General features: G+C 44.9%; 1 protein-coding gene across 16 annotated transcripts in view; it reads left to right on the top strand.

Annotated features, from left to right (window-relative positions):
* Positions 1 to 21684, top strand: part of FRMD4A (FERM domain containing 4A) — a 357158-nt gene that overhangs the window by 250317 nt on the left and 85157 nt on the right. For all 16 annotated transcript variants that reach the window (XM_030290804.4, XM_072918958.1, XM_030290830.4 and 13 more), the window contains 2 exons: positions 10026 to 10120; positions 16620 to 16712. In XM_030290804.4, coding sequence (XP_030146664.1) covers positions 10026 to 10120; positions 16620 to 16712 — 188 coding nt within the window. The remainder of the gene's footprint in view (positions 1 to 10025; positions 10121 to 16619; positions 16713 to 21684) is intronic.

Raw genomic sequence — 21684 nt, 5'->3', positions numbered from 1 at the left:
AATGCTTCACTCCTCTGCTTGTATGAAACTGATGGCCCTAAGCCAGTGCAAAGCCCTCCTGTGGGTGGGTATTTTCCTTCTGCTCTGCTGATCTATCATCCATATTTTTCTCATTTATACATACAAATCTCATAGATGCTTCATGCGTGAGGAGATGGGAAGCTAACAAAGAGATCACTAATAGGTTCAAGACACTGAGGATGATTTAAAGGGCTAGTGAATCTGATCATCGTAGATGGGAATGGCTTTTCTTCTGCTTTAAAGGAACTGAATTTGCTTGAAAGTTGCTTGTTTGGGTCCACATAAGTCAGTACATTTTCTTTGCACCAGTCTATCTGAGTTAGTGCCTTATAAGTTTGCTCTAAATTCCATGAAAGTTTAAAAAAAAAATCAATCAAACCTGTCAAATTTGGGATGTATTTTCATTAAAACTGTATTAACACACAGCATGCAGCTCCTGATGTTGCTATAAAGCCTCTCATGGAATTAAAAGTAGCCTCATGAAAACACAGTATTTGCTGGAGTAAGCACATGGTGAAGCAAGAGCCAGCCAAGCTTGTCTTCAGGAGTGTCTTGTGAGGGTCAGACCAGATTTGATGTTGTGTTAGGATTTGGGGGGCACCCAAAGGAAGATAAGAGACGAAGGATCTGTTTTTTCCAATAATCCAAAAACAAATCTAGAAAGTTTAAATAAAGAATAATAAAAGTTGCATGTGCAAATTGACTTTGGGCAGCTTTTTAACTTGCTTCAGTGATGTTTTCATGGCTGATTAGATAGATGAGCTGGCAGCGACTTTGGCAGTGCTACAAAAAACATTTTTACATCAGTCAGCATAAGGAATTCCACACTTTCCATCAAATCCCTCTGAAAAAGAATTCTGCTTTCCCTTCCAATCCAGTTTTGCTTCTGTGGTTGGCCAGATCTTCTCACTCAGTTCATGCTCCTGGCCACAGTTCAGTCAGAAAGAACTCAAGGGAGAATTGAGTCCTCACACGAGGTTATCCTGTGTGATCTTTCTCATCCTCAGAAAAATATCCCAGGGGGATATGTGAGGATTTTGACCACTTTCCTGTAGAAATGCTGTGCAGAAAGGACTGCTTGTGCTCCTTGTAATTCAGGTCTATGGACAAAAAAAAAATACGTGATCAGAGCCAGGGCCAGCCCCAAACCTGGGGTTTTCCTTCTGCCATCCTCAGCACATCAACTGGGCTCTGTCTTTAATATGTGTGGGGAATTAGCTGTTCCCAGGGGAGACAGAGAAGGGATGGAGTGGGCAGAGGGCTGAGGGAGGGAAGAGGGAAGTGCTGAGGCTTTTGTTGTGGATGAGAGAAAGATCTGAGCATGAAGCAGATTTCCTGTCCCAGTACCAGCTGCAGCTGGCTGGCCTCTTTGGATGCAGTCACCTGAAAACTCTGCTGGAGCTGTAGGATCATACAGATGGCAACCGAGAGGAATGGGGTCACTGGGCATTGACACAGACCCCTTCTGAATGGAGGAGGAGTGCAGCTGCCTCTGCATCAGGCAAGAAAGGGAGGAGTGATGCTAGAGACCCAAAAGTGTATTTTTCATCCAACCAACTGCTTCTCATTTTGGTTTTAACATGAATTTGCCATGCAGACTTGGCCAGCTCATGATTTTTGCTTTTTGTGACTGGGAGATTATTTAAGCAGATTCCCATTGCTAATATATAGGGGAATTAGAGAGTATCAGCAATGCCTTCTGACTAAGAGATGGGAGTGTCAGGTATCAGCTGAACCCAGAAATACAGCTATCTGTGGATATTTCTGAGGCAACTTGTCAGTAGGGTGTTTCTAATCCTTTTACCAAACAGATTTTTTTAGAAAACTTGGGAATTTTTTTGTCTATTTCTTTCTGACCCTAGTAAATCTCAATTCCCACAAATTGCGGGTGTTGACTTTCCAAGAAAAAACGTCAATGGCATTCTGTCACCACCTTCCACATTCCCGAGGTGGCTGCTGGAGGCAAGTTGTCTCATTTGTTTATGTAAATGAAGAAAAGAGATTTTTAGAGCCAACCTCTAACTGTGGGAAGGAGATGCTGCCTGTGCCGGCACGAGCAATGCTCCTGCTGCAATTCCCCAACACTGACGGAGTTCAGCTGTTCCATGATAAAAAATAAGGCTCTCCCTCTCCAGGCATTTTGCATTTCAATGAATAGTTTTTCACCCAACTACATCCCAGCCTGCTTTGATTATGTGCACTCCATAAATTGACATAATAATGTGGAGTTGAGGAATAGAAGATCTATCCTCTATTCCCCATAAGGGGAATTGCAGCTTCTAAAGCCCCAAGCCTTTAGCCTGAGCAGTTTTGTACAATATTATTACCCTTCATTCAGATGACATAATTACCAAAAGAGCCATTACTGGGTATTTATACAACATTATATGGAGTGACTTATATGGGTTTTTCTTTTCTTGGAAATGCGTGAAAGGGGTTAAACAAGACGATGATAGAGCTGTTGGCAGATCCAGTGTGACAAGAGGAGAATTGCAAGTGAGGGACAGTTCAGTGGCCCCTGGATGAAAGAATTACGTGTTCTGTGTACGAGGAAGCAGGGGAGGGAAGGAGTTACAGTCCATAAGGCTGCTGCCAGTGAGTATCAATGCCCTGAGGAGCAGAGTCAGGACACACAGGGCCAGTGTGGGCTTCTTTAGTGCCCTAACCTCTGTGGTGTTGGACCATAGGGCTGTGGCTGGCTTTAGCAGATGATCTAATTCATGGGGAGGACCTGGAGTTTGCTTCATTAGCAAATGCTAATAGTCGGTGGAGGGGAAGAACTGTGTGTGGAGCAGCATTTGGCACTTTCATTTCCTCCTGATTACACTGCCCAAGGCTGGAGCAGACCGAAGAAGCAGCGCTGTTCCCTGCCTGGTAGGACTGTGCTGGGCGCAGCCACGGGAGGAATTGCTCTGCATTCGTGCAAACTGTTCCTCTTCCACCTCACCTCTCCTGCTGATGGACTTGGCCTCACTGCACCCATTCCTCAGCCTACATTGCAACTCAAGCCACCAAAAATACGTTTTTCAAACATTCAACCCTTGAATGTTGAGCAAAATTTGACCAAATCAACAGGACTTGAGAGGCTGGTTTGAACCAAATCTGTTCACAGCTAAATACCAGTGATTTGAGTCCTGGAGCCTGTGCCTGGTCACAACTGGGTTATAAAATCAGTGCTGAGCATTGCAGCACTTGGCTTAGCAGTGTGTCATCTCTGCACTCTTGTGCTATATTGCACCATAAGTCCCTCCAGCAAGGAGACAGTGGATGGTAGCAGTGTTTTTACCCTTAATGACTGAAGCATTGCTTGGTGTGAGTTAGGTACCTGGTTCCCACAGCTCAGCATGTGTCTGTGCTGGATAGATTTGGGAGGCATGCCTCTGTCCATATGTTGGAAGTGTACATTACCCAGAAACCTTCTGCTGCAGAGAATTAAGGAGAAGCTATGACATGGGGGAGGGGGGGCAGATAGGCTTGTTTGACAGTTAATAAAACAATGAAATATACTTTGTGTGTGCCTGAGTTTCTAGGGACATACCAGCAGCTGCTAATACCATGTCATCTGTTTTTTATTCATGGCACTGCTGGACTGTGGATAGATAATCTCTCTCTATAACTCACTCATTTCTAAGCTTAATGGGAAGCTGTCATAGAGAAACATGCTTCTCTGCCAAAAGTGGGCAGTCTGGCTTTCCATTGGAGGAATACATGATTCCAGAGTTCCTTGCTCTGCTCAAATCCCAGTAACATTGTCTTTTAATTATATTGAGTATTTAATACTGAAATGCTTGTGTTTCTGCTGTATTTTCCACAATGACTGGCAGAAACAGCCGTTCTCTCTCTGACAGATAGAGAGGAGCTCCATCCCTCTGATGGGATCCTCTCCATCCCTCCGTCCCATCTGGTCGTCCTCGTGACCATTCTCTGGACCCACTCCAAAGGTCCATGTTTTTGCTGTACTAAGGGCTTCATAACTGGATGCAGCACTCCAGTGGGATCTCACCAGAGCAGAGGGGAACAAGTGCCTCCCTTGACCTGCTGGCCATGCTTCTTGTGCTGTAGCTCAGGACACATTTGGCTTTCTGGGCTGCAAGTGCAGAATCACGCCCAGATTTTCATCCACCAGTACCCCCATGTCCCTGTCCACAAAGCTGCTTTCAATCCCTTCATTGCCCAGCCTGTCTCTGGGGAATACCAGGCACCAGGGGTTTCCCTGACCCTGTGTGTTGCACTTGACCCTGTTGAACCTCATGGAGTTCCCATGGACCCACTTCTCAAGCTTGTACAGGTCCCTTTGTTTGGCATCCCTTCTCAACTGCTTGGTGTCAAGCTTCTCCCAGTCTATAAGAGATCCATCTCCCCAGAAGCCCTCTGCCTCCTCCTCCCATCCTTTGGCTAGCACATGGTCATAACATGTCAGTATTATCACTAAACCTGTGTGACAGTGACTGTGGCTGATGTTAGGAGGCACCAAAATGAGATTTTCATGTCACCTGGAACAGCAGAGTCTTGCTCTGCATCACCTGTATCTCACATCCTCATTTTCCTCTTTTCAGCATTGAGGAGGTGTCCCATGAGCAGACCCCAGCCTGCCCCCCCAGTGGGTACAGCAGCCCATATTAATGATCTCATGCTAATATGAACTCATCCAATAAATACATCAAAGAGCCATGAAACTCTGGGATTTTGACATTGAAGCAGTTTGAATCATCATTCCTCATGCAGCTTCCCTTTTCCAAGGAGCTCTCTGGCTTGTCCTTCCCCTCCCTACTTGCCTTCAGTGTTCTCTGTGCTCTGCTGTTGTTCAGGGAAGTTACCATCGTGTCTAATTGGGAAGAGACACCTGTAGAGTGCCTCTGTGCAGAGATAACTGGAGTGCATGGAAGACTCATCCCCTGTGGTTAATTTGCCAGTGCTCAGTTCTTTAAATAGAGGCAAGGAGATACAGACAGAGCTAGGACATGGTGTGCATTGAAGTCTTCTTGGTGTAGTTTCTGTTATCACAGGCTGTGCCTAAAGTCTGGGGTGTGGAGTGGGCTCTTTAAGCAATGGGGAATTGAAGGGAGACATCCCTTGGAGTGTCAGCCAAGTGTGATCCCATACAGACCTTCTTGCATTGTCTTTGGTGCTTTTTCATCATGTTTCTTCATGGCAAGTTCAAGTCACAGAGCTGCTACTAAGGCTCAGCCCTTTCCCTCCTGACACCACTAATAAAACTCTCCCTTTCCTCTAAGTCATTATTTGAACAAACTTCAGCTGTTTTGGAGGGCAAGGAGGGAATGAGTTCACTGCTTCAAGCCTGCAGGGTTGTAAAGAGCCCCAGCCATGTGCTCACTGTGCTCCTCACTGCTGAGGCTTTGTGGATGCATGGCATTATCATTTCAGACAAACCTCTCCAGCGTGGCCCAGGGACCAGGGAATGATGTCTGGGTCATTCTACTAATAAGGAGGCAGCCCCTAATGAGTCCATCTCTGCTCCCCTGCCTCTCCAAGAGGAAAGGAAGAAAGCTCAGAGTGCTCTGAAGTCAGGCTTGACTTCACAGCAGAGCTGTCTGCTCTGCAGAGTATCAAGAATCCCTTGGACAAAGTTTGGTGCCATCATACCTGACAGGTGGATCCTGACGTGTAGAAAATGTCATGTTTGCAAGTCCAGGAAGTCTGGGCTGCAAAATGTAACTTGTTCCAAGCTGAAGTAGGATTTGGGGAGTACAACTATGGATCCAGAGCCAGGAAAGCGCTCAGGTTACTGCCATGCAGAGAAGCCTCAGGGCAAGGTTTGGATAATAAAAGACCAGTGTATGTACAAGAGACTGGAATGCACAGGAGTGTAGGTCCCTCAGCCTTTCCTCCTGGCAGAAGTAAGAACTTACCAGGAACAGACTCTTCGTCCCCAGGGCCACAGCTCCAGTGTGCTGGGACCACAACTGGGTCCTGCTGATTTCTCTAGTAATAACAATAGCAATTGATTTACAGAACACTGTTCTTTACATGCCTTTCCAAGAGGGTCCCGCAGCAGCAGGGAGCAGCAGGGGATTCCCTGGCTGTATAATGCTGCTCTGACAACCTACCCCACCAGCAAAGCATGGTCCAGATGAAGGATTTCTCCTGGTGTTCCCCATCCCAAGTTCAGGCCAGCCAGCTGCAGCTATGACAGCCCCACCGGCTGCTTTTTGTGATACAGGTTACATGGAGGGTGCCAGGAAGGTGTAGGTAGGAAGGGGATGAGGAGCAGCAGATGCAGAGGGGTCTCTCCACACCTGCTTGGGCAGCTCCCAGGGTGATACAGTCCAGCTCTGTAGCTCTGCATCATTAAGGACATGGTTCAGCTTCTACTTGGAATACCACCTGTTACCCTGATCTATTTCTGTGGGATGCACAGGGTGCATCTTGCTGCCCATCCAATTGTATTGAATCCAGAAGTCCCAGGCCCACTTTCTATTGATTTCCCTGCTCTCACAGACCAGTCCCCATCTCCTTCAATGTGTATATGATGGAAGTTTTATTAATGCAAAATTTTCCCTCTGGAAAATGAAGTCCAGAAATTAATAATGAATTAAAACAACTTGCCACAGGCATTGCTAATGAGCTCTTTGTCTGCACAGCTCACATGAAAGGAGGTCATTGCTCAGCCGTTCCCATCGCGGATGGCAAGAAGATTAACTGCTAACATCCAGCCTGGGGTCTCTCCTGCTACAGCAGGACAGGCTGCAGCCCAGCTTCTGCCTGGCTGCCTTGTCCTGCCTTATCCCTGCTGTGCAGGTTTGTCTCAAAGAGTCTTTACTACCTGGAGAAGGCACCTTCCTTCCCTCCAAACACTCAGGTTGCCTGTCTGTGTTGGGAGGACATCCGAGTCGTTCCACTGGAAAGGACAATAACCTTGCAGAGCTTAAAGGGAGAGCGGAAAGTAATCTTGGAGGGGACTAGTGGGGCTTAACTTCACTGCCATAAGCCTCTTGAGGGACTCTGGCCCAGAAACTAACCTGGCACCGCTCCAGTGCTGGGCCTGCATCTATTGTTCTTTTCCCTTATCTTGCAAGGCAAAGGGTTATCCTGCCTTATCTGCTACCACAGGCTTTGGAAGAGGCCCCGCTGCAAAGGTACTGGAAATTGTGCCCCTGCTGAGCCCCAGGGGGCTGTGCTGGGAGAGGAGCATCCACTTCTGGGCAGTAGACATGGGAAAGCTGTCACACCATGCTGACCACCTCTCCTTGGCTTTTTCAGCCTGCTCTCACTCAGCAGAAATAAGGAAGCAGCAAGCTGCATTTACCCATCCTGGGGTGGGTGGGTGAAAGCAGGTGGTTATGGGTGCTGCTCCTCACTTGATAGGTGGATGCATCAGTGCATGGGGCAAGGGAGGTTGAGCATCACTTGTCTATAATGTGATGTTCCCTATGACTGAAGAGCAGAAGGAACTTTCTCCCTTGTCCAGCATCCCTTGTGGCAGTGTTGTCTGCCTGCAGCAGAGGGGCACATACCTTGTCCATGTCCACAGGCAGCCTCTTACAGATCAGCTATTCATTGCTCCATTCTTCTTTCCTGCAAAAGCTCAACCTATAACTTCCATGTGCTTAACCCAGGCTTGGGAAAACTCTGCTGTGTTTGAGGTGTGATGTTTCACCACTCATTCCCACCCCTGCTCTCTCAGGTGGGGCACTCAGCCAGTCTGACTGATGGCTTATTCCCTTGCTTGGCAGCACAATTGCTTGTTTGTCAAATAACTGAGTCATACAGAGCACTGGGCACCAGGCAGTGACAGCCACACAGCTCCCAGCCTGTAATACATTCCAGCATGGAGATGCCTGGATTCACCTCCACCAACAGTCCCCACCATGGCCTTGGCCATGGAGGAGTCAGTCCTGCCATGCATTCCCACCCCTCCTCTAGTGGTAGCCCGGGGCTGGGACAAAATCAGTTTCTGGTGCAGAGAGAATTTGAGCCACCCAGAAGAGAAAGGAGCAAGGACCCTTGGGCAAGGGCAGGGGAAAAGCAAGGCTTCAAACTGTACATTGACAGCAGGAAACAAACCCCTCTTTCTCTCTCTCCTTTAGAAGTTTGTGCTTGTTTGTCTGTTGTTAAGCAGAAACTCAGACAATGCCCCCAGTAACTACCTGCACTGAGCCCTTAAATCTCTGAATTCACCTGGCAGTCTTGCCATCCTCTTCATCACAATATTTGTGTATATCATAAGTCAAACTCTAGCTTGTCCTTAAAATGCTCTGACAAAGAGAGATTCATCTTGAAGGTGGCGTGGATGCTGCAAATGTCCATCCCACCCAGCACAATGCCAGGAGGGAAGGAGCTGAGGATCCCCCAGTGAGACTGGTGTAGCTGGTGTGCTCTTTGCTTGGGTCTTTGATTGGACTCAGGGGGACAGGGACTTGACCATGGTCCCATGCCTGCTCCATTCATCTCTAAGCACCATTTGGGAGCTTGTTCAGGAGTGAAGGTCAATGCAATCAGCACTGTTGTCATAGCAGAGCCTCCAATGGTTGTGCCTGAGAAGTTTGACTTGGGAATTAAAATGAAGCTGGTTGCATCCTACCTATTTGTTATCTGCCAGGCTGTTCCTCCTACACAGCAACTTCTCTCGTATGCATTCAGAGGCTGCATTAAGCCAGGGCTGCATTTAGGCACAGATATTGCTTCTTTCTTTGCTGGCATGACCTAGAAACCCCTTACACACTGGATGTCCCCATAGGGTGCGTAGAAGATGCTGTAATGCTCATATGAATGCCAGGGAAATATACAGAGAAGGAAGGTTTTCCCAGCTGTGTCAGATACTGTGATAGTGCTGGATTTAGGGGCATTTTCAGAGAGTCTGAGTCTTATGGATCTGTTTGAAAATTAGGCAAAAATCAGAGAGTTTTTTCCACTCTAGCTGTGTTTATGTTTATAGCACAGAGCACTTGATTAGGACAGCAGAGCTCTGATGCCCCTGCCACCCGTTTTCTGCACAGCATTATAATTTCACCTCCATTTAACAACAGGTTCATGTCTGGGGTAACTGACTCAGCTGCTTGGCAGACTCATTGGGGCAGTCAAGCCTGCAGACAGTTTTATTTTCACTGAGATTTGCAGCACAGAGATTTGTAGACCAAATCCTTATAAGCAGTCACCAGGGAATATTGTTGGGATCTCCAACCCCAGCTGTGCCAGTGCTGCTGCAACAATTGCAGCTCTGGCATCTGGGGCTATTACAAGGCTGCAGTTACCTGAATCCTTTGTACCCCTGTTTCCTACAAGAGGCAGGACGAGAGCTGTGCTATTGCCAAGGCTTCAGAAATCTGGTTGGAAGAACCAGAGTCCAGCAGAGCAGACAAAATTTCATCATAGAAGCAGGAGAACACATTGGACAAATAAAAGACAAATAAGGTTCTGCAGAAAAGGTAGTGATGAACCATCCTCTCTTTCTGCAAGCTTGGCTTTTATTGTCTTACAAAGAGTATTTTGAAACTGTGTGCTACTTTCCTGTCTTTCATTCTAAGTGCCTAAATTTGAGGATGTATCCTTATCTCTATATGACAAGCAATATTGAATGGGAAACTATTTTGTTCTGTCATTTACTTCCTATTTGGTCCCAACACATCCTATCTTTTGGCACTATGTATTTTCTTAGTGTTATCTATGCTGTGTGTGAGAGAGTGGTGTCTGAATTGTGTTTGCAAAGGCCCTTGATAAAAAGCTGTAACAAGTAAAATTAACAGAGAGGCAGGAGTGGGCTGGTCCTAGTAGAGCTGAGCACTGGCAGGCAGCAAATCATCTGTCTGCAGAGACATTAAGTGCTGAATAGGTCAGAATTGCCAGGTTTTTAGTATTTACCTAGGAGGGAAACTACTTCTCATTTCAAGGAGCTAATGTTCCTTGCAGATTTAGCTTGAACACCAGAGGGAACATAAAAGCAACAGCTGTGGAGTGGTTTCAAGGATAGTGTTTTCCTCCTCAAGCACAGTGCAGTTCTATCCAATTCTCCTCATTAATCACTTTCTTTCATTTTTGTTTTTCAGCCAAAGCTTTTGGCCAAGGAGCTGCTTGACTTGGTGGCATCTCATTTCAACCTGAAGGAGAAGGAGTACTTTGGAATTGCATTCACAGATGAAACGTAAGTGTGAGCAATCAAAGACTTAAGAGGAAACTCTTGGTTACAGAAAATCTTGGTGTAGAAATCCTGTGTACACCAACGTCCTAGAGAAGCATGGACCAAATTACCACAAAATTTGAGGTTTTGTCTCAGGACAGACCATATCTACCCCCAGATTAAATGACAAGAATAAAATTTGCACCAGAGAAACATTAAAGGTCTGCCAAAGGCTATGATTAGTCCCAGACTGTGACCTCTCAGTGCTACTGCACACCCTGTTACATTTTTCCAGCTGTTTTCTCTCAGGAGTTACACCATCCTTGGCATAAAGACTGTCTCATATGGATACCCACCTTGGTTTGCAACAGGTTTTTTCTTAGTCTGTTAATCAGGAAGAGGCTTCCCACACTTAAATAATTTTTAAAAACCAAGATTTTCAAGCCAACACTGTGTCCCCAGAGCAGCTGAGTCAGGGGTATTGCTGTCACGAGCCAGTTCCGCTCTCCTGCTGAAGTGGCAGAGAAATGTAAATTATCTGCTGGAATAATGATTCAGGATCGGTAATCAGAGGCTGCTGGATAATTGCACAAACATATCCGCATTCATCTCAGCAGCAATCACCCCTCTAAAGTCAATTCCTTTGGCAAGCACCTGTCTTGGACAGCCTGAGGCCATCTCAGGACACAGCTCCAAGGATGGAGGATTGCTCAGCAACAGGCGTGTGCAGAAGCAGGACCCGAATCAGATGAGATCCCAGAATCCATCCCAGCTCACTGACATGAGTAGCTCAGCCCTGCAGATCTCCAACCCGACACAAATTAATGAGACTAATCCTCCAAGGAGAAACAGTAGGAGGCACTTACCTTTTACAAAGCAGGAGTAGGAAATTGCTCCTACCACTGTGTTTATTCTTGGAGAGAGCAAGTTACTCAGTGGGTGCTGCCTGAGAGGCACAGGAAAGCCATGCAGGGAAGCCACAGCACACTAGGAGACAAAAATGTTCCCTTAACAGTCCCAAGAGCACAGGTGAGAAACAAGGCACATCTCAAACTGTAACCAGAGAGCAGCAGAGCAGGTCCAAGCTCTCAGTTCAGCTGGGTAGGCACAGGGCTCCCCTGAGAGAGCAAGGGAAGAAAAGTATTTCCTCTTCAGTTGTAAAATGCTTTGAAGAGAGTTGGCACAACCAGTAATTGTTTTATTTGACTGAACACTGCCAAAGAATATACTTGGGGCCTTGGGCAGAGTCTTGGAAATAGATGTCCCAAGCCAGCTTCTGAAAATAAACTGGACTGTCTATACCACAGCTCTTAACCTGCAACATGAAATGGAAGTTTGAAAAATCCCCTTTCTTCAAAAAATACTAAAACCAGTCTCTTAATTTCTGTTTGCAGGGCACATAACCCAAACCTTTACCTGATACAGATCAGGAATGTAAAAAGAAACTGTTTAATTCTGTGACACAGACCCTCAGGACTTCTTCACTCTCCACTGAGTTTCCATGTGCTTTACTTGAAGGGGACTCATAACTAGATGAAACAGAACAAACCTGGTTCATAAATGTAGTCTAAGGTTGGCTAAATGGCAAGTTTAGAAAGAAGAAAAGCCACTAAAGTATTAAATCAATTCTTCTATTTAAGACTAAAAGCTCTATGAGAGTAATTTATTTAGAAATTATTTAGACCGGGGATTTCCATTCATTACTTGTGCTCTATCATGACAACCTTAGAAGAAAATCAATAGGAACAACCTTTGCGTTGGCAACTTAATAGTTTCTTGTGATAATATGGGGTCATTACTGCATTCAACGTGACTAAAATGAGATTCTCAGACTATTATGGAGGGGAGAATAACGCCTCCTATTTTAGTGACACAGGAACGTTTTATACCGTGAGCTGCAGGAGAGCACAGGTCAAAAGGGTGTCCCTGTACAGCACCAGGGCCAAGCTTCACAGGGAGCCAGAAGAGCAATATCCTGCTTGATTTAAAGTGAAAAGGGATGGGGGAACAGCTTAGGTTTTAGTTCAGCTGGTTATGAATCTCCACTAACCACCCTTTCTCTTCAGATCAGCTCCTCCAGCATTCACTGAGAGCAAGTGGCCAGGATTAACCTTTTGTTCACTGCAGATTCCCCATCTGGGCCATGGGCAGAGTTTCCACATCCCTCACTTGTCCTTAGATCTGAGTCACCTGCTCCATTGAGAGCTACCAACTTTTGCATCCCACAGCTCCCCACCCTTCCCTGGAATACCCTCTCATCCCTGGGAACTGGGAGGAAGCCTATTTTCACCCTCCAGCCATGTGGCAGAGCCAGGTGTCCCACATCCTGGTGGAACAGCTGGTCCAACAGAGGGTGCAGCTCTCAGAATAATGTCCTGCTCTGGCAGGACATTATCTGCTCTTTTATCACCAAGTCCACAGTGTTGCAAAATTTGTATAGTTAAACTCTTATGGCCCCATGAGCTTCTCAGCTTCTTCAAAAGTAATTGAGAAAATCTGTGAGCTTAAAGTGTTTTTTGTTTCTGTTGCAATTGATGGAAATATAAATAGTTTATATGAGTTACATAATGTAAATTGGTGTTTCTCAATGTCCATTACATTCAGAATTAATCTGACACTGAAAGGGTGTGAGTTGGTTTATTGGTCCAAACACCTTTATAGCACAAATCAATGTGGATCCACTTTTCAGAAAACTGGACACTAAGCAGTAAAACTGTATAAACAGAACCACCTGGAGGCAAAGTACTCATTGATGTGCCACTCTTTACTTATAAAAGAAAACAGAGCTACAGCACACAATCAACAAAATAGACCCTGGGTACCAAAATCCATACTCAGTCTGTATCCTAAATGGACCCAGGTTTTTTTCCTTAAAGTGATGATGTGGTTGTTATTGACACACCAGTTTAACTGCCAACATGAGTACAACCAACAGAGGAAAATTATCTGACCACTATTCGACCTCCCTATAGGTCCCCCAAAACTGTTTGCACCATTATTTCTGAATACACTGATAGAAATATCTGAATGAATAAATCGATGGTGATAATGAAACAAAAGCTACTTTGTGTCTCTAAATTGAACCGTGAAGGAAATCCAGCTAGATGTGGGCATGTATGAATGGGATCCCAGTGCAAGCTGCCTAAATTGGTCCATGAAAACTGTCAGGTTTACTACATGCCTAGGGTTATATGCCCATACTTTTCCCTGTCTTACATGGGATTGTGCTCCATGAATAGTTCTGCTGACAACAGTAAGACAGATTCCAGAGCAAGCATTCTGTGCTGCAATGGCATGGGAGTTTGGCTCCCTGATAGTCCACATTCACAGGCAGATACCAGGGGCTGCTCACTGCTGCTGTTCTCTACGTGCCACACATGCACTCTTGAAAACAAGGAGTTAGGTGACAATCTGCAGTGCAGAAGCTCCCAGTGATGAAAGATTGTAAGTAGTAATTGAGTACAGTGAGCAGTTAGCTCCTGGCAGGGATTTAAGTGACCTTCCTCCTCTGAAGGAGCTTTGGATTTAAGCTCCATGCAGATGAGACTAATGAAACTCTTCAACCTAAAAAATTGGTGGTAATTAAATGTGTTATCCAGAGAGGAAGATCAGACAATCCAGTACTCAGAACTGTGTACGTGAACAACATAAATGTGGAACTGGTATGCATATGTATATATATGATTATACCAACGATACCATCCTGTTAAAATGCAACGAGAATGAAAAGAGCAAGTCTTTTCAAAATAAGAAATACCTTGAAGTGATTTTTTGTTCTGAGCACCATGGCTTCTCAGCCCTTCCTTGTGCACGTTCGGCAAACCCAGACATTGCTGTTGAATAAACACAGAGGTAGACAGTCAGTCCATTGTCAACAGCTCGCCCTCAGTGGGATCTGGTGTGTAACACCATCAGCTGCTGGTGGCTGCTGTGTTGGTGATACAAATGCAAGTGGACAGGTTCAGCATAGGATGTCAGGTTTAGTATGGCTTTTCCTTGCTCTGACAGCATTTTGTACCATGGCCTACATGGTAAATGCTCAGGTTGTACTTAGGCTAGGAATGGGTGAGCATGGCTAGTTTCAATCCCACATGTAACTGTAGCCTTCACAGCTAATTTCAGCCTTCCTGAGGCCTGTTAAAAGCAGCGTAACAGCACTTCATGACCAAAAGAAAAGGTAAAATTACATATATCAAGAAGGGGGGGTGCAGCAAGAAAGAAAAACACCTCTAATTTTTTGGGTACCCAGGCTGAGAATCTTTCCATGGGCATTATTTTTGACAACCTGGAGTATCTGCCTTCTAAAATCCAAACCTTGTTATAGTACACATCTATGCTGAACATCAGGGAATAGTGCATGGATCTCACACTAGCATGCCAGTAGCAGAAATGATGGAAGGAAACACCCTGCATCTTGCTGCATGCCCAGCTATGCATCCTGCCCAGAGCAAGACCAGTTAGTTCCTACATCCAGATGAGTTAATATAGGAATCCTCACCCTGATCCCAGGCTGGGCAGACTTGTCCTCAGCCCCTGTACTGCAATGGAGACATATAAGGTGACTAATTTGGCTTGAAAATCTGCATTATATCACTCCTTTCCAGTAGACACACTGCCAGCAAGTGTGTGACCCTAACAAAAAGTATAGGCTGCCCTTTACCTAAAGTGAAAAAAATAGAGAAAAAAATTATTTTAAAATTTTATCTAGAGAAAAAGCTGCCTGAAAGTTACAATATCTTGGAGGGAAAACATGAGTGTCTAGAGCAGAGGATAAAATAAGCTTTTTTCTTTTTGTACACCAGAAGATGTCCAGGATGAATCTGAAAAGTCCCTGACTCCACATGTATCACTTGTACCTAGTTGAGACTTGGTAGTTTTACAAAACAAATGTAAAGGCTGCTTGAACTGAATGTTTGACTTCTACATGGCAAAAATTGAGGAGAGCTTCTTTCTCAACATATTGATCTCAATATATTTCTCATATTTCTCAGCATATTGAGCCCACAAAAGTGATGTATGGAGCTCAGCAGTAATTTAGAGCCCCTTGGTTCAAAGCAGTGTGCTGTGCTCAGGTGAGCACACACAATGTCCCAGCAGGGTTCCAGAGCTGCCCATCCTCTTCTGCACTTCCATAAGCCTGGTTAGCAGTACAGAAATTCCCATTGAACCCAGGTGATTCAAAGCCTCCTGAAAGTGCTACTTTCCCCTTTATTTATTTTTCTGGGAAAGATGGAGAGGGGGGGCTGTAAATCCAGTCAATGTTATTGCTTAATTTCTAAAAGGGCTCCTCAGTTGCCCAAAGCTCATGCACATGGAAACCCTTGTGAAAGCTGAGTGCCTTTGCTGTACACAGGGTACATTGCTAAGGCTTGTGGCAATCCTAGAAGGTAATTTAATACTTTTTTTTTTAAAAAGCAGGCTGTTTTTTTCCTTTTTAAAAAATTTTCAATGGAATGAAGAATTATTCTTGAGGATTATCATGAGCTGGTGAATAGGCACTGGAATAAAACTCAGGACATCTGAGTTCCATTTCCTGCTTTATTTGCTGCAAGATTCTCCCCCAAATAATTTCAACCCTCTCTCCCCTTGCTTGTCTAGACAGCAGAGCACTGAAGGCAAGGGCTGCCTCTCCCTCTGGGTGAAATCTGGTCTGACTGAAATCAACAGCCAAAAGCTCACAGGATGCAACCCTAGCATCACTGAAGGCAATGGCAAAAATCTGGCCAGATTCAGTGGGGCCTGAATGTCACCCTCAGTATTTCCACTGTGCCTAATTTAACAGGGCCTTTACCTCAGCTGGAGAGCAAGATGCCCCTGTAATACAAATAATGGTATTTATAAAGTACCTCTTGCACACACACAGCACACTACAATGTGGGGAACATGACAAAGAACAGAGCTCCTGCCCAGCAAAGCTTCCAGCAGCAAGGCAGGAATGGATAAATTACAGGAGAAAATAACGACAGGTACCATCTAGGCAAAAGAAAAGCAGCATGTGGTAATTGTAGCTGGAACGCTTCATGGAGCAGCTGTTTTTCAAGAGCTCTCTGAAGGAGGAAAAAGGAGGGCTGGGCAAACCTAGAGAGGCTATTGCAGGCATGTGGGTGGTAAATAAACTGTCTGAGACTGTAGAGTCAGGTTTAGCCCTGAGTGAAATACTGCAGGCGTCATGGAAACTCTTAACCATAAGGATTTCTAATGAAAATCTTGACAGACTTTTAATGATACAACTGCTCCAGGGGCCTGTAATAAAAAGGTGAAGCTTATAACATTTTGGGCTGTCCTGATTGCTCAGTGCTGCCAGCTTTCACCCTGACAGATTGAACTTTAGCAGTTCGATTCCCAGACTGAAACACTGCCAGGATGGTATTGCCTCTGCTCCTCAAACATTTATTGTTTGTTTTTCAAATATCATACAATAGTCCAGGGCAAATAGCACACATTTTGGTTCACGTTTTGTAACACCTCAGACCTCATTGCTGTGAGGAGTGAGAAAGCTCAAAACTATCTCTTCTCTTGCCAGGGGACACTTGAACTGGCTTCAGCTGGACCGCCGGGTGCTGGAACATGACTTCCCCAAAAAGTCAGGACCAGTTGTTTTGTACTTTTGTGTCAGGTAAGTGCCTGATGGTGAGCCCTTCCCGTGGGATACAGCTACAGACAGCCTGTTTCCTGGAGGCCAGGAAGTGAGGCTGTCAGCTTCTCAAACACCTGTGGACAAACACTTCCATAGAGGTTTCTTTTGAGCTCTTTGGCTTTGCAAACTCTTCTCACTTAAGTGTAAACAAGTAGTAGCCACACCGACACCTATAGCTGTTCACAGGGAAATGTGAGGGCAAGTTCAGATGTTATGTATTTACACTTCTGCTTGTGGGCTTTGAGCTGGAAAGTCCAAGCTGAGTAGGGTGGCAGAACAAAACCCTCTTTCTGCCAGGATAACCCACTTGAGCCAGCAACGTGCAGGGAAAACACTCACTTCCTCACTGGTGAGCCATCAGTTTCCTCTGGATTGTGCCCACAGTGTCAGAGACCAAATTAATCCCTGTACAGCTCTGTCATATTCACCTTCTGAACTCAGTGCTACAGTGAATTACTCACAAATAGCAAATGATGGCATTTTATGGCAGCCAGTTGGTTTCTACATGGCTGGACAAAACTATAAAAGTTTAAATGAAGATTATGGCAGTTTGGGAGCTTCAGACTTCATCTGGGATTTTTACAAGGAGCTGTTAGTGTTTCAAAGCTGCTGGAAGCTGGCAGTGCTTTTATGCACACAGTGCCTTTGCCTCCAAGGGAGATATTTTCTGAGAAGACAAATTTGCTCCTGCAGCTTTGAAACGCCCAGAGAGAGGCCGGGGGCTGGGATGGCATATGTACAAAATTAGGTTGAGGGTTTTGACTTACTTTTAATGGATAGCTCATGTCTAGAACAAGCCAGTGCAGCATAACTGTGTCTTTTTCTGTTAGGCTTTCCACTCCAGTGTTATATTACATCTGACATCACTCTCATTCATTCTGTAGTACCCACAAAAAATGAAGACCTACTTTTGAGTTTCTTCCCCTGAGTGAAGCTTTTTTTCCTCCACATAGTGATTGTCATTCATTTAACTTCCATTACAAGGCAGGCTTTTCAGAAGAAGAGACTCTTTGTTCTGTTATAGCCCCATATTTAGTGGTGGATAGATCTTAGGACAAATCAAGACTGCAAAAAGCCCCGTGAGTCCAGAATTAGCCTGATATCTCCCAAGAGGACAATTTAGTCAATATTTTGGGTGCTTCAAACCATAAAGGTAGATCTAGAGCTGAGCACCTTCAGCATGTGAGATTGAGATCCTCCTGTGCTTAGAACTACACAAAACTGTTGATGTGCATTAAGAACATGGCCAGTCAGTTACCAGATATCTTGTCCAGGGGCCAAACTGGGGAATCTGTGCTCAGACAGGGATCCATCCCATGGAAAGCAGGGAAAGCCCTGAGTGAGCAAGAGCTAAGTGCTGGGCTTAGGAGTAGAACTGTAAAATGTGTGAAAGCCAGCGCTACTGAGCCACTCTTATATTCACTTCAAAGACCACTCAACAAGCATAAATATTACCATCTGTATTGTTTTATGAAAGTTGGCAGCACGGTGGAGACCAGTCATTCTAGCAGGATCCCAGCCAAGAGGCATCCTAGGATACAGATCCATATAACAGTGATTGAGTGACCCCTCCTGTTCTGGGATCTCAGTCCATGGGGAAAAACCCAGCATTCAGTTTTTCATGTGTGAAAGCCAGACTGGCTCTGGGCTTATGCTCTTACTGATGGCAGTAATGAGTTACAATTTAGATTGGACTGGGAAACAGATGCCTCAAGACTTAAGAATGGGCATTAACTTACTCTGCCTTTTCAACTGCTTATTTCCCTTGTGGATGTCAGATGCTGGCAGAAGTTGAAAAAGTTTCCCAGCACACAAGGAATTCCCATGTCCATCCCTAAATCGGATCTGAGCAGAAGGCAATTGATGACACCTACTCCAGCCAGATGACTGAAGTTGGAAAGCCCCCACATATCTGTTATCCAGTGGTTTCAATTCTGACCTGGGAACTACAGCAAGGGCTAAAGGAAAGGTTCTAAAGAGACCCACCAATAGAGTGGGGTTTATTTTCGCAATCTGGGGGTGTGCAGCAGCTTGCAGAGCCATTCATAAACATACCATAGACAGAATGCTCCCTCTCCTCTGCTGCCATCAGGCAGAAAGCAGAGATAATTAGTGCTGTACTATACCTAATCACAAATGTGTTCATTTGTAAGGAACTTCATGCCCATAACATCTACTATGTCACAGGTAAAGGCTTGCCTGTGGTTGCAGATGCCTTTTTGCATTACCCAAGCATTGCAGCTGATAAAGCTTAGGTTGATGCTGGGAGACCTGAATGGGGAGATACAAGTAATATAAGTAACTGGATGTGCCAGATGCTCATGAATTCTGTTTATTGCATCGGGATTTAGTAATTGTGTGGGGTTTTCCCTCTAGTAGAAGTAAATATACAGTTCAATCACACTGCATAACCAGTGAAGAGATGAAGCCTCAGGGAAGAAAAGTAAAAGGTAGTTTGTGAAGAGGAGAAGCTACAGTGAAAACATTTTCACCTTTAATGTGACCATCAAATGGTTTTTACCCTCAACATTCCTGCAGCAATGTTGAAGGGCAGCATGCCCACCAAAGATGCCACAGATTTTAGCCTTCTCTAAAAGTACATTTAAAGGGAAGCCTGCTTTCTTAAGAAAAGGCTTCTTGAAAGCACTGTGCCAAAAATAGGAAGTTTCACAAGCTTTGCAGCTTGTGAAATTCTCCTCCCTTTTTTTAAATCTCTGCAGCACTGTTGAAGCTTTGTCTTTTGACACACATTTCCTTGGGGTTTGACATTGTTGAACGCTGATCTCCAGTGTCTTTTCTCTCTTCCGTTATCAAAGACCAAAAATTTCACAGCACTGTGTCAAAGGAGGGTGATTTTAGAGGGATGTTTTTAGCATTGGTTTGTAAGAATTTGCTTCTTCCATTGTTCATTTACACAGCTACTGAAGCCTCCCTGTCTTCAGGTTGTCATCTAGTGCTTCAATGAAAGCTTTCCACTGAGAACAACATGGGAATCTAGGAAGGCCTCCCTGTCTTCAGGTTGTCATCTAGTGCTTCAATGAAAGCTTTCCACTGAGAACAACATGGGAATCTAGGAAGCAATCAGAACTCTTGGGCAGCTGTGAACTGCCCCATGGCTATTGTGCAATATTATTTTATAAGACTCTTCTAATATCTGTTTACATAGTTCTAAAGACACACATAAAAGCAAGAGGGAGTGCCATGTGTCTTGCAGGGGAGCAGAGATGTTGGGCAACAGAATGGGAGTGATACTAGTTCTCACCTTAGAATTAGCCTCCCTGGATGGCTTCTATAGCTCTGGTTGCTTGGTTGTTGGTCAGGCTAATTCCTTGCCTTAGAGGGTTTACAAGTCAGATGAGAGTCACCACTGAAGCCAGGAGAAGCAAAGGATGGGGATGAAGAAATTAGGGTTCGCCTGATTAGTTGATTTTACGGAGGCATTTTGAGGCCAGAGGAGAACAGAGAAAATGTACCTCACACCATGAGCCTTGGGGTAAAGTGCAGGAACCTAAGTACAGTGTGGAGACCTGGGCAGCAAAGGAGGTAAATAGAGATTGCAGGGGTTCAGATGCAGGTACATCCTTTTGGCTGGGAAGGAAGCATTTTGCTCAGACTCAGACAGACAGAAAGAAGGCAGAGTTACTCCTTTTGTGTAAAGCTTTGATGTGAGAGAGAGCCAGAGAACAGATATGCTGTTTGTTCATGGAGAGCAAAGTTGGCCAGGCTCTGCAGTGAGTTCTCATCCTCAAACAATGGCCATGTGAGATTAGCAATCCTTAGCAAAGGAACCACCAGCATGGGTCTGATCTCTTTATCTTCTGTATGTTTGTCATGCTGTTAATTTATATGAACAAGCTTAGCAAATAAAATTCACTCTACTGGTGGATCTTTTCCCAGGAATGAATATATTTGTTCTCAGGGCAACTCCACCAGCTAAACAGTGACGACTCACTGCAGAAGTCGTCACACTAAATCAGAATATGTCTCACATGGAAAGGCTTTTCTTTCAGAAAGGCATGGAACAAAATGTGAAATAAATCCTCAATACTCAAATACACTGTGGGGCAGAGTTTGTATCTACGGGCTGGCAGTATTCCCACAAAGGAATGCCTGTGTTCAGCAACATCTGGCATGTGTTCATATGTACTGGCTAGGCTGAAGTCAGCATGGGAGCTGTGGGGGCTCAGGACTCTCAATATTGAGGCCAGACATTTTGCCAGGTTACCACAGTTACTACAGAACAAAGTGGCCCTAAATAAGAGACTGGCACTGAAATAGAGAGTGCAAAGCTCCCGGGTGTCTGTGCTCCCCTTAACCTGAAGGAACATAGCTCTGTGTGCGCTGGCAGTGGTCCAAGTCTGAGGCAGGTGGGGAAGGTGGGCAGTCTGAGATGAGATTCATCACACCAGAGCTGAGATCTTTCTTTACCTGGCAGACAGCACTATGTCACAGCTAATTAGTATAGCCTCCCTATATAGCCACTGGAAAGAAACAGGCACCTTTCAGGAACATTTCATCTGACTTATTTCATCTGACTCATCCAAAGATGACTGCTTTGGAATTCAACAAGTTGCAGTTTTAAAAAGTCTGTGTCTCTTCTCTGACCTCAGACCCCTGCTCAGATGTAGGCATATTCACTTGATGCATCCCTCTGTCCTATCAAATCTATAAATTTAAAATCATTATTTCAAGCAGGTTGGCACAGCCAGGGTTGAGGAAGTGTTTCCTATCTACGTGGTTTCACCTGGCTATCTAAATGGAATTGGACCAGATTTCAGCTGTTAATGAGGCCTTATGCTATTTTAGTCTTTCAGCCCTTCTTTGTAGACATCTTTAAACCTGTATTCCGTTAGGAAAGGATTAATGCTAACAGTGAGAGAAGCCAGAGGCCATTTGAAAACAGTTGACCTGGGAAGGAAGAGAGACAGTTGTTCTTCATAAGGCTAGCTCA

The sequence above is a fragment of the Taeniopygia guttata genome, chromosome 1A (genome assembly GCF_048771995.1).
Source record: "Taeniopygia guttata chromosome 1A, bTaeGut7.mat, whole genome shotgun sequence".
In the NCBI taxonomy this organism is placed as follows: domain Eukaryota; kingdom Metazoa; phylum Chordata; class Aves; order Passeriformes; family Estrildidae; genus Taeniopygia; species Taeniopygia guttata.
This window is presented reverse-complemented; position numbering and strand designations above follow the sequence as displayed.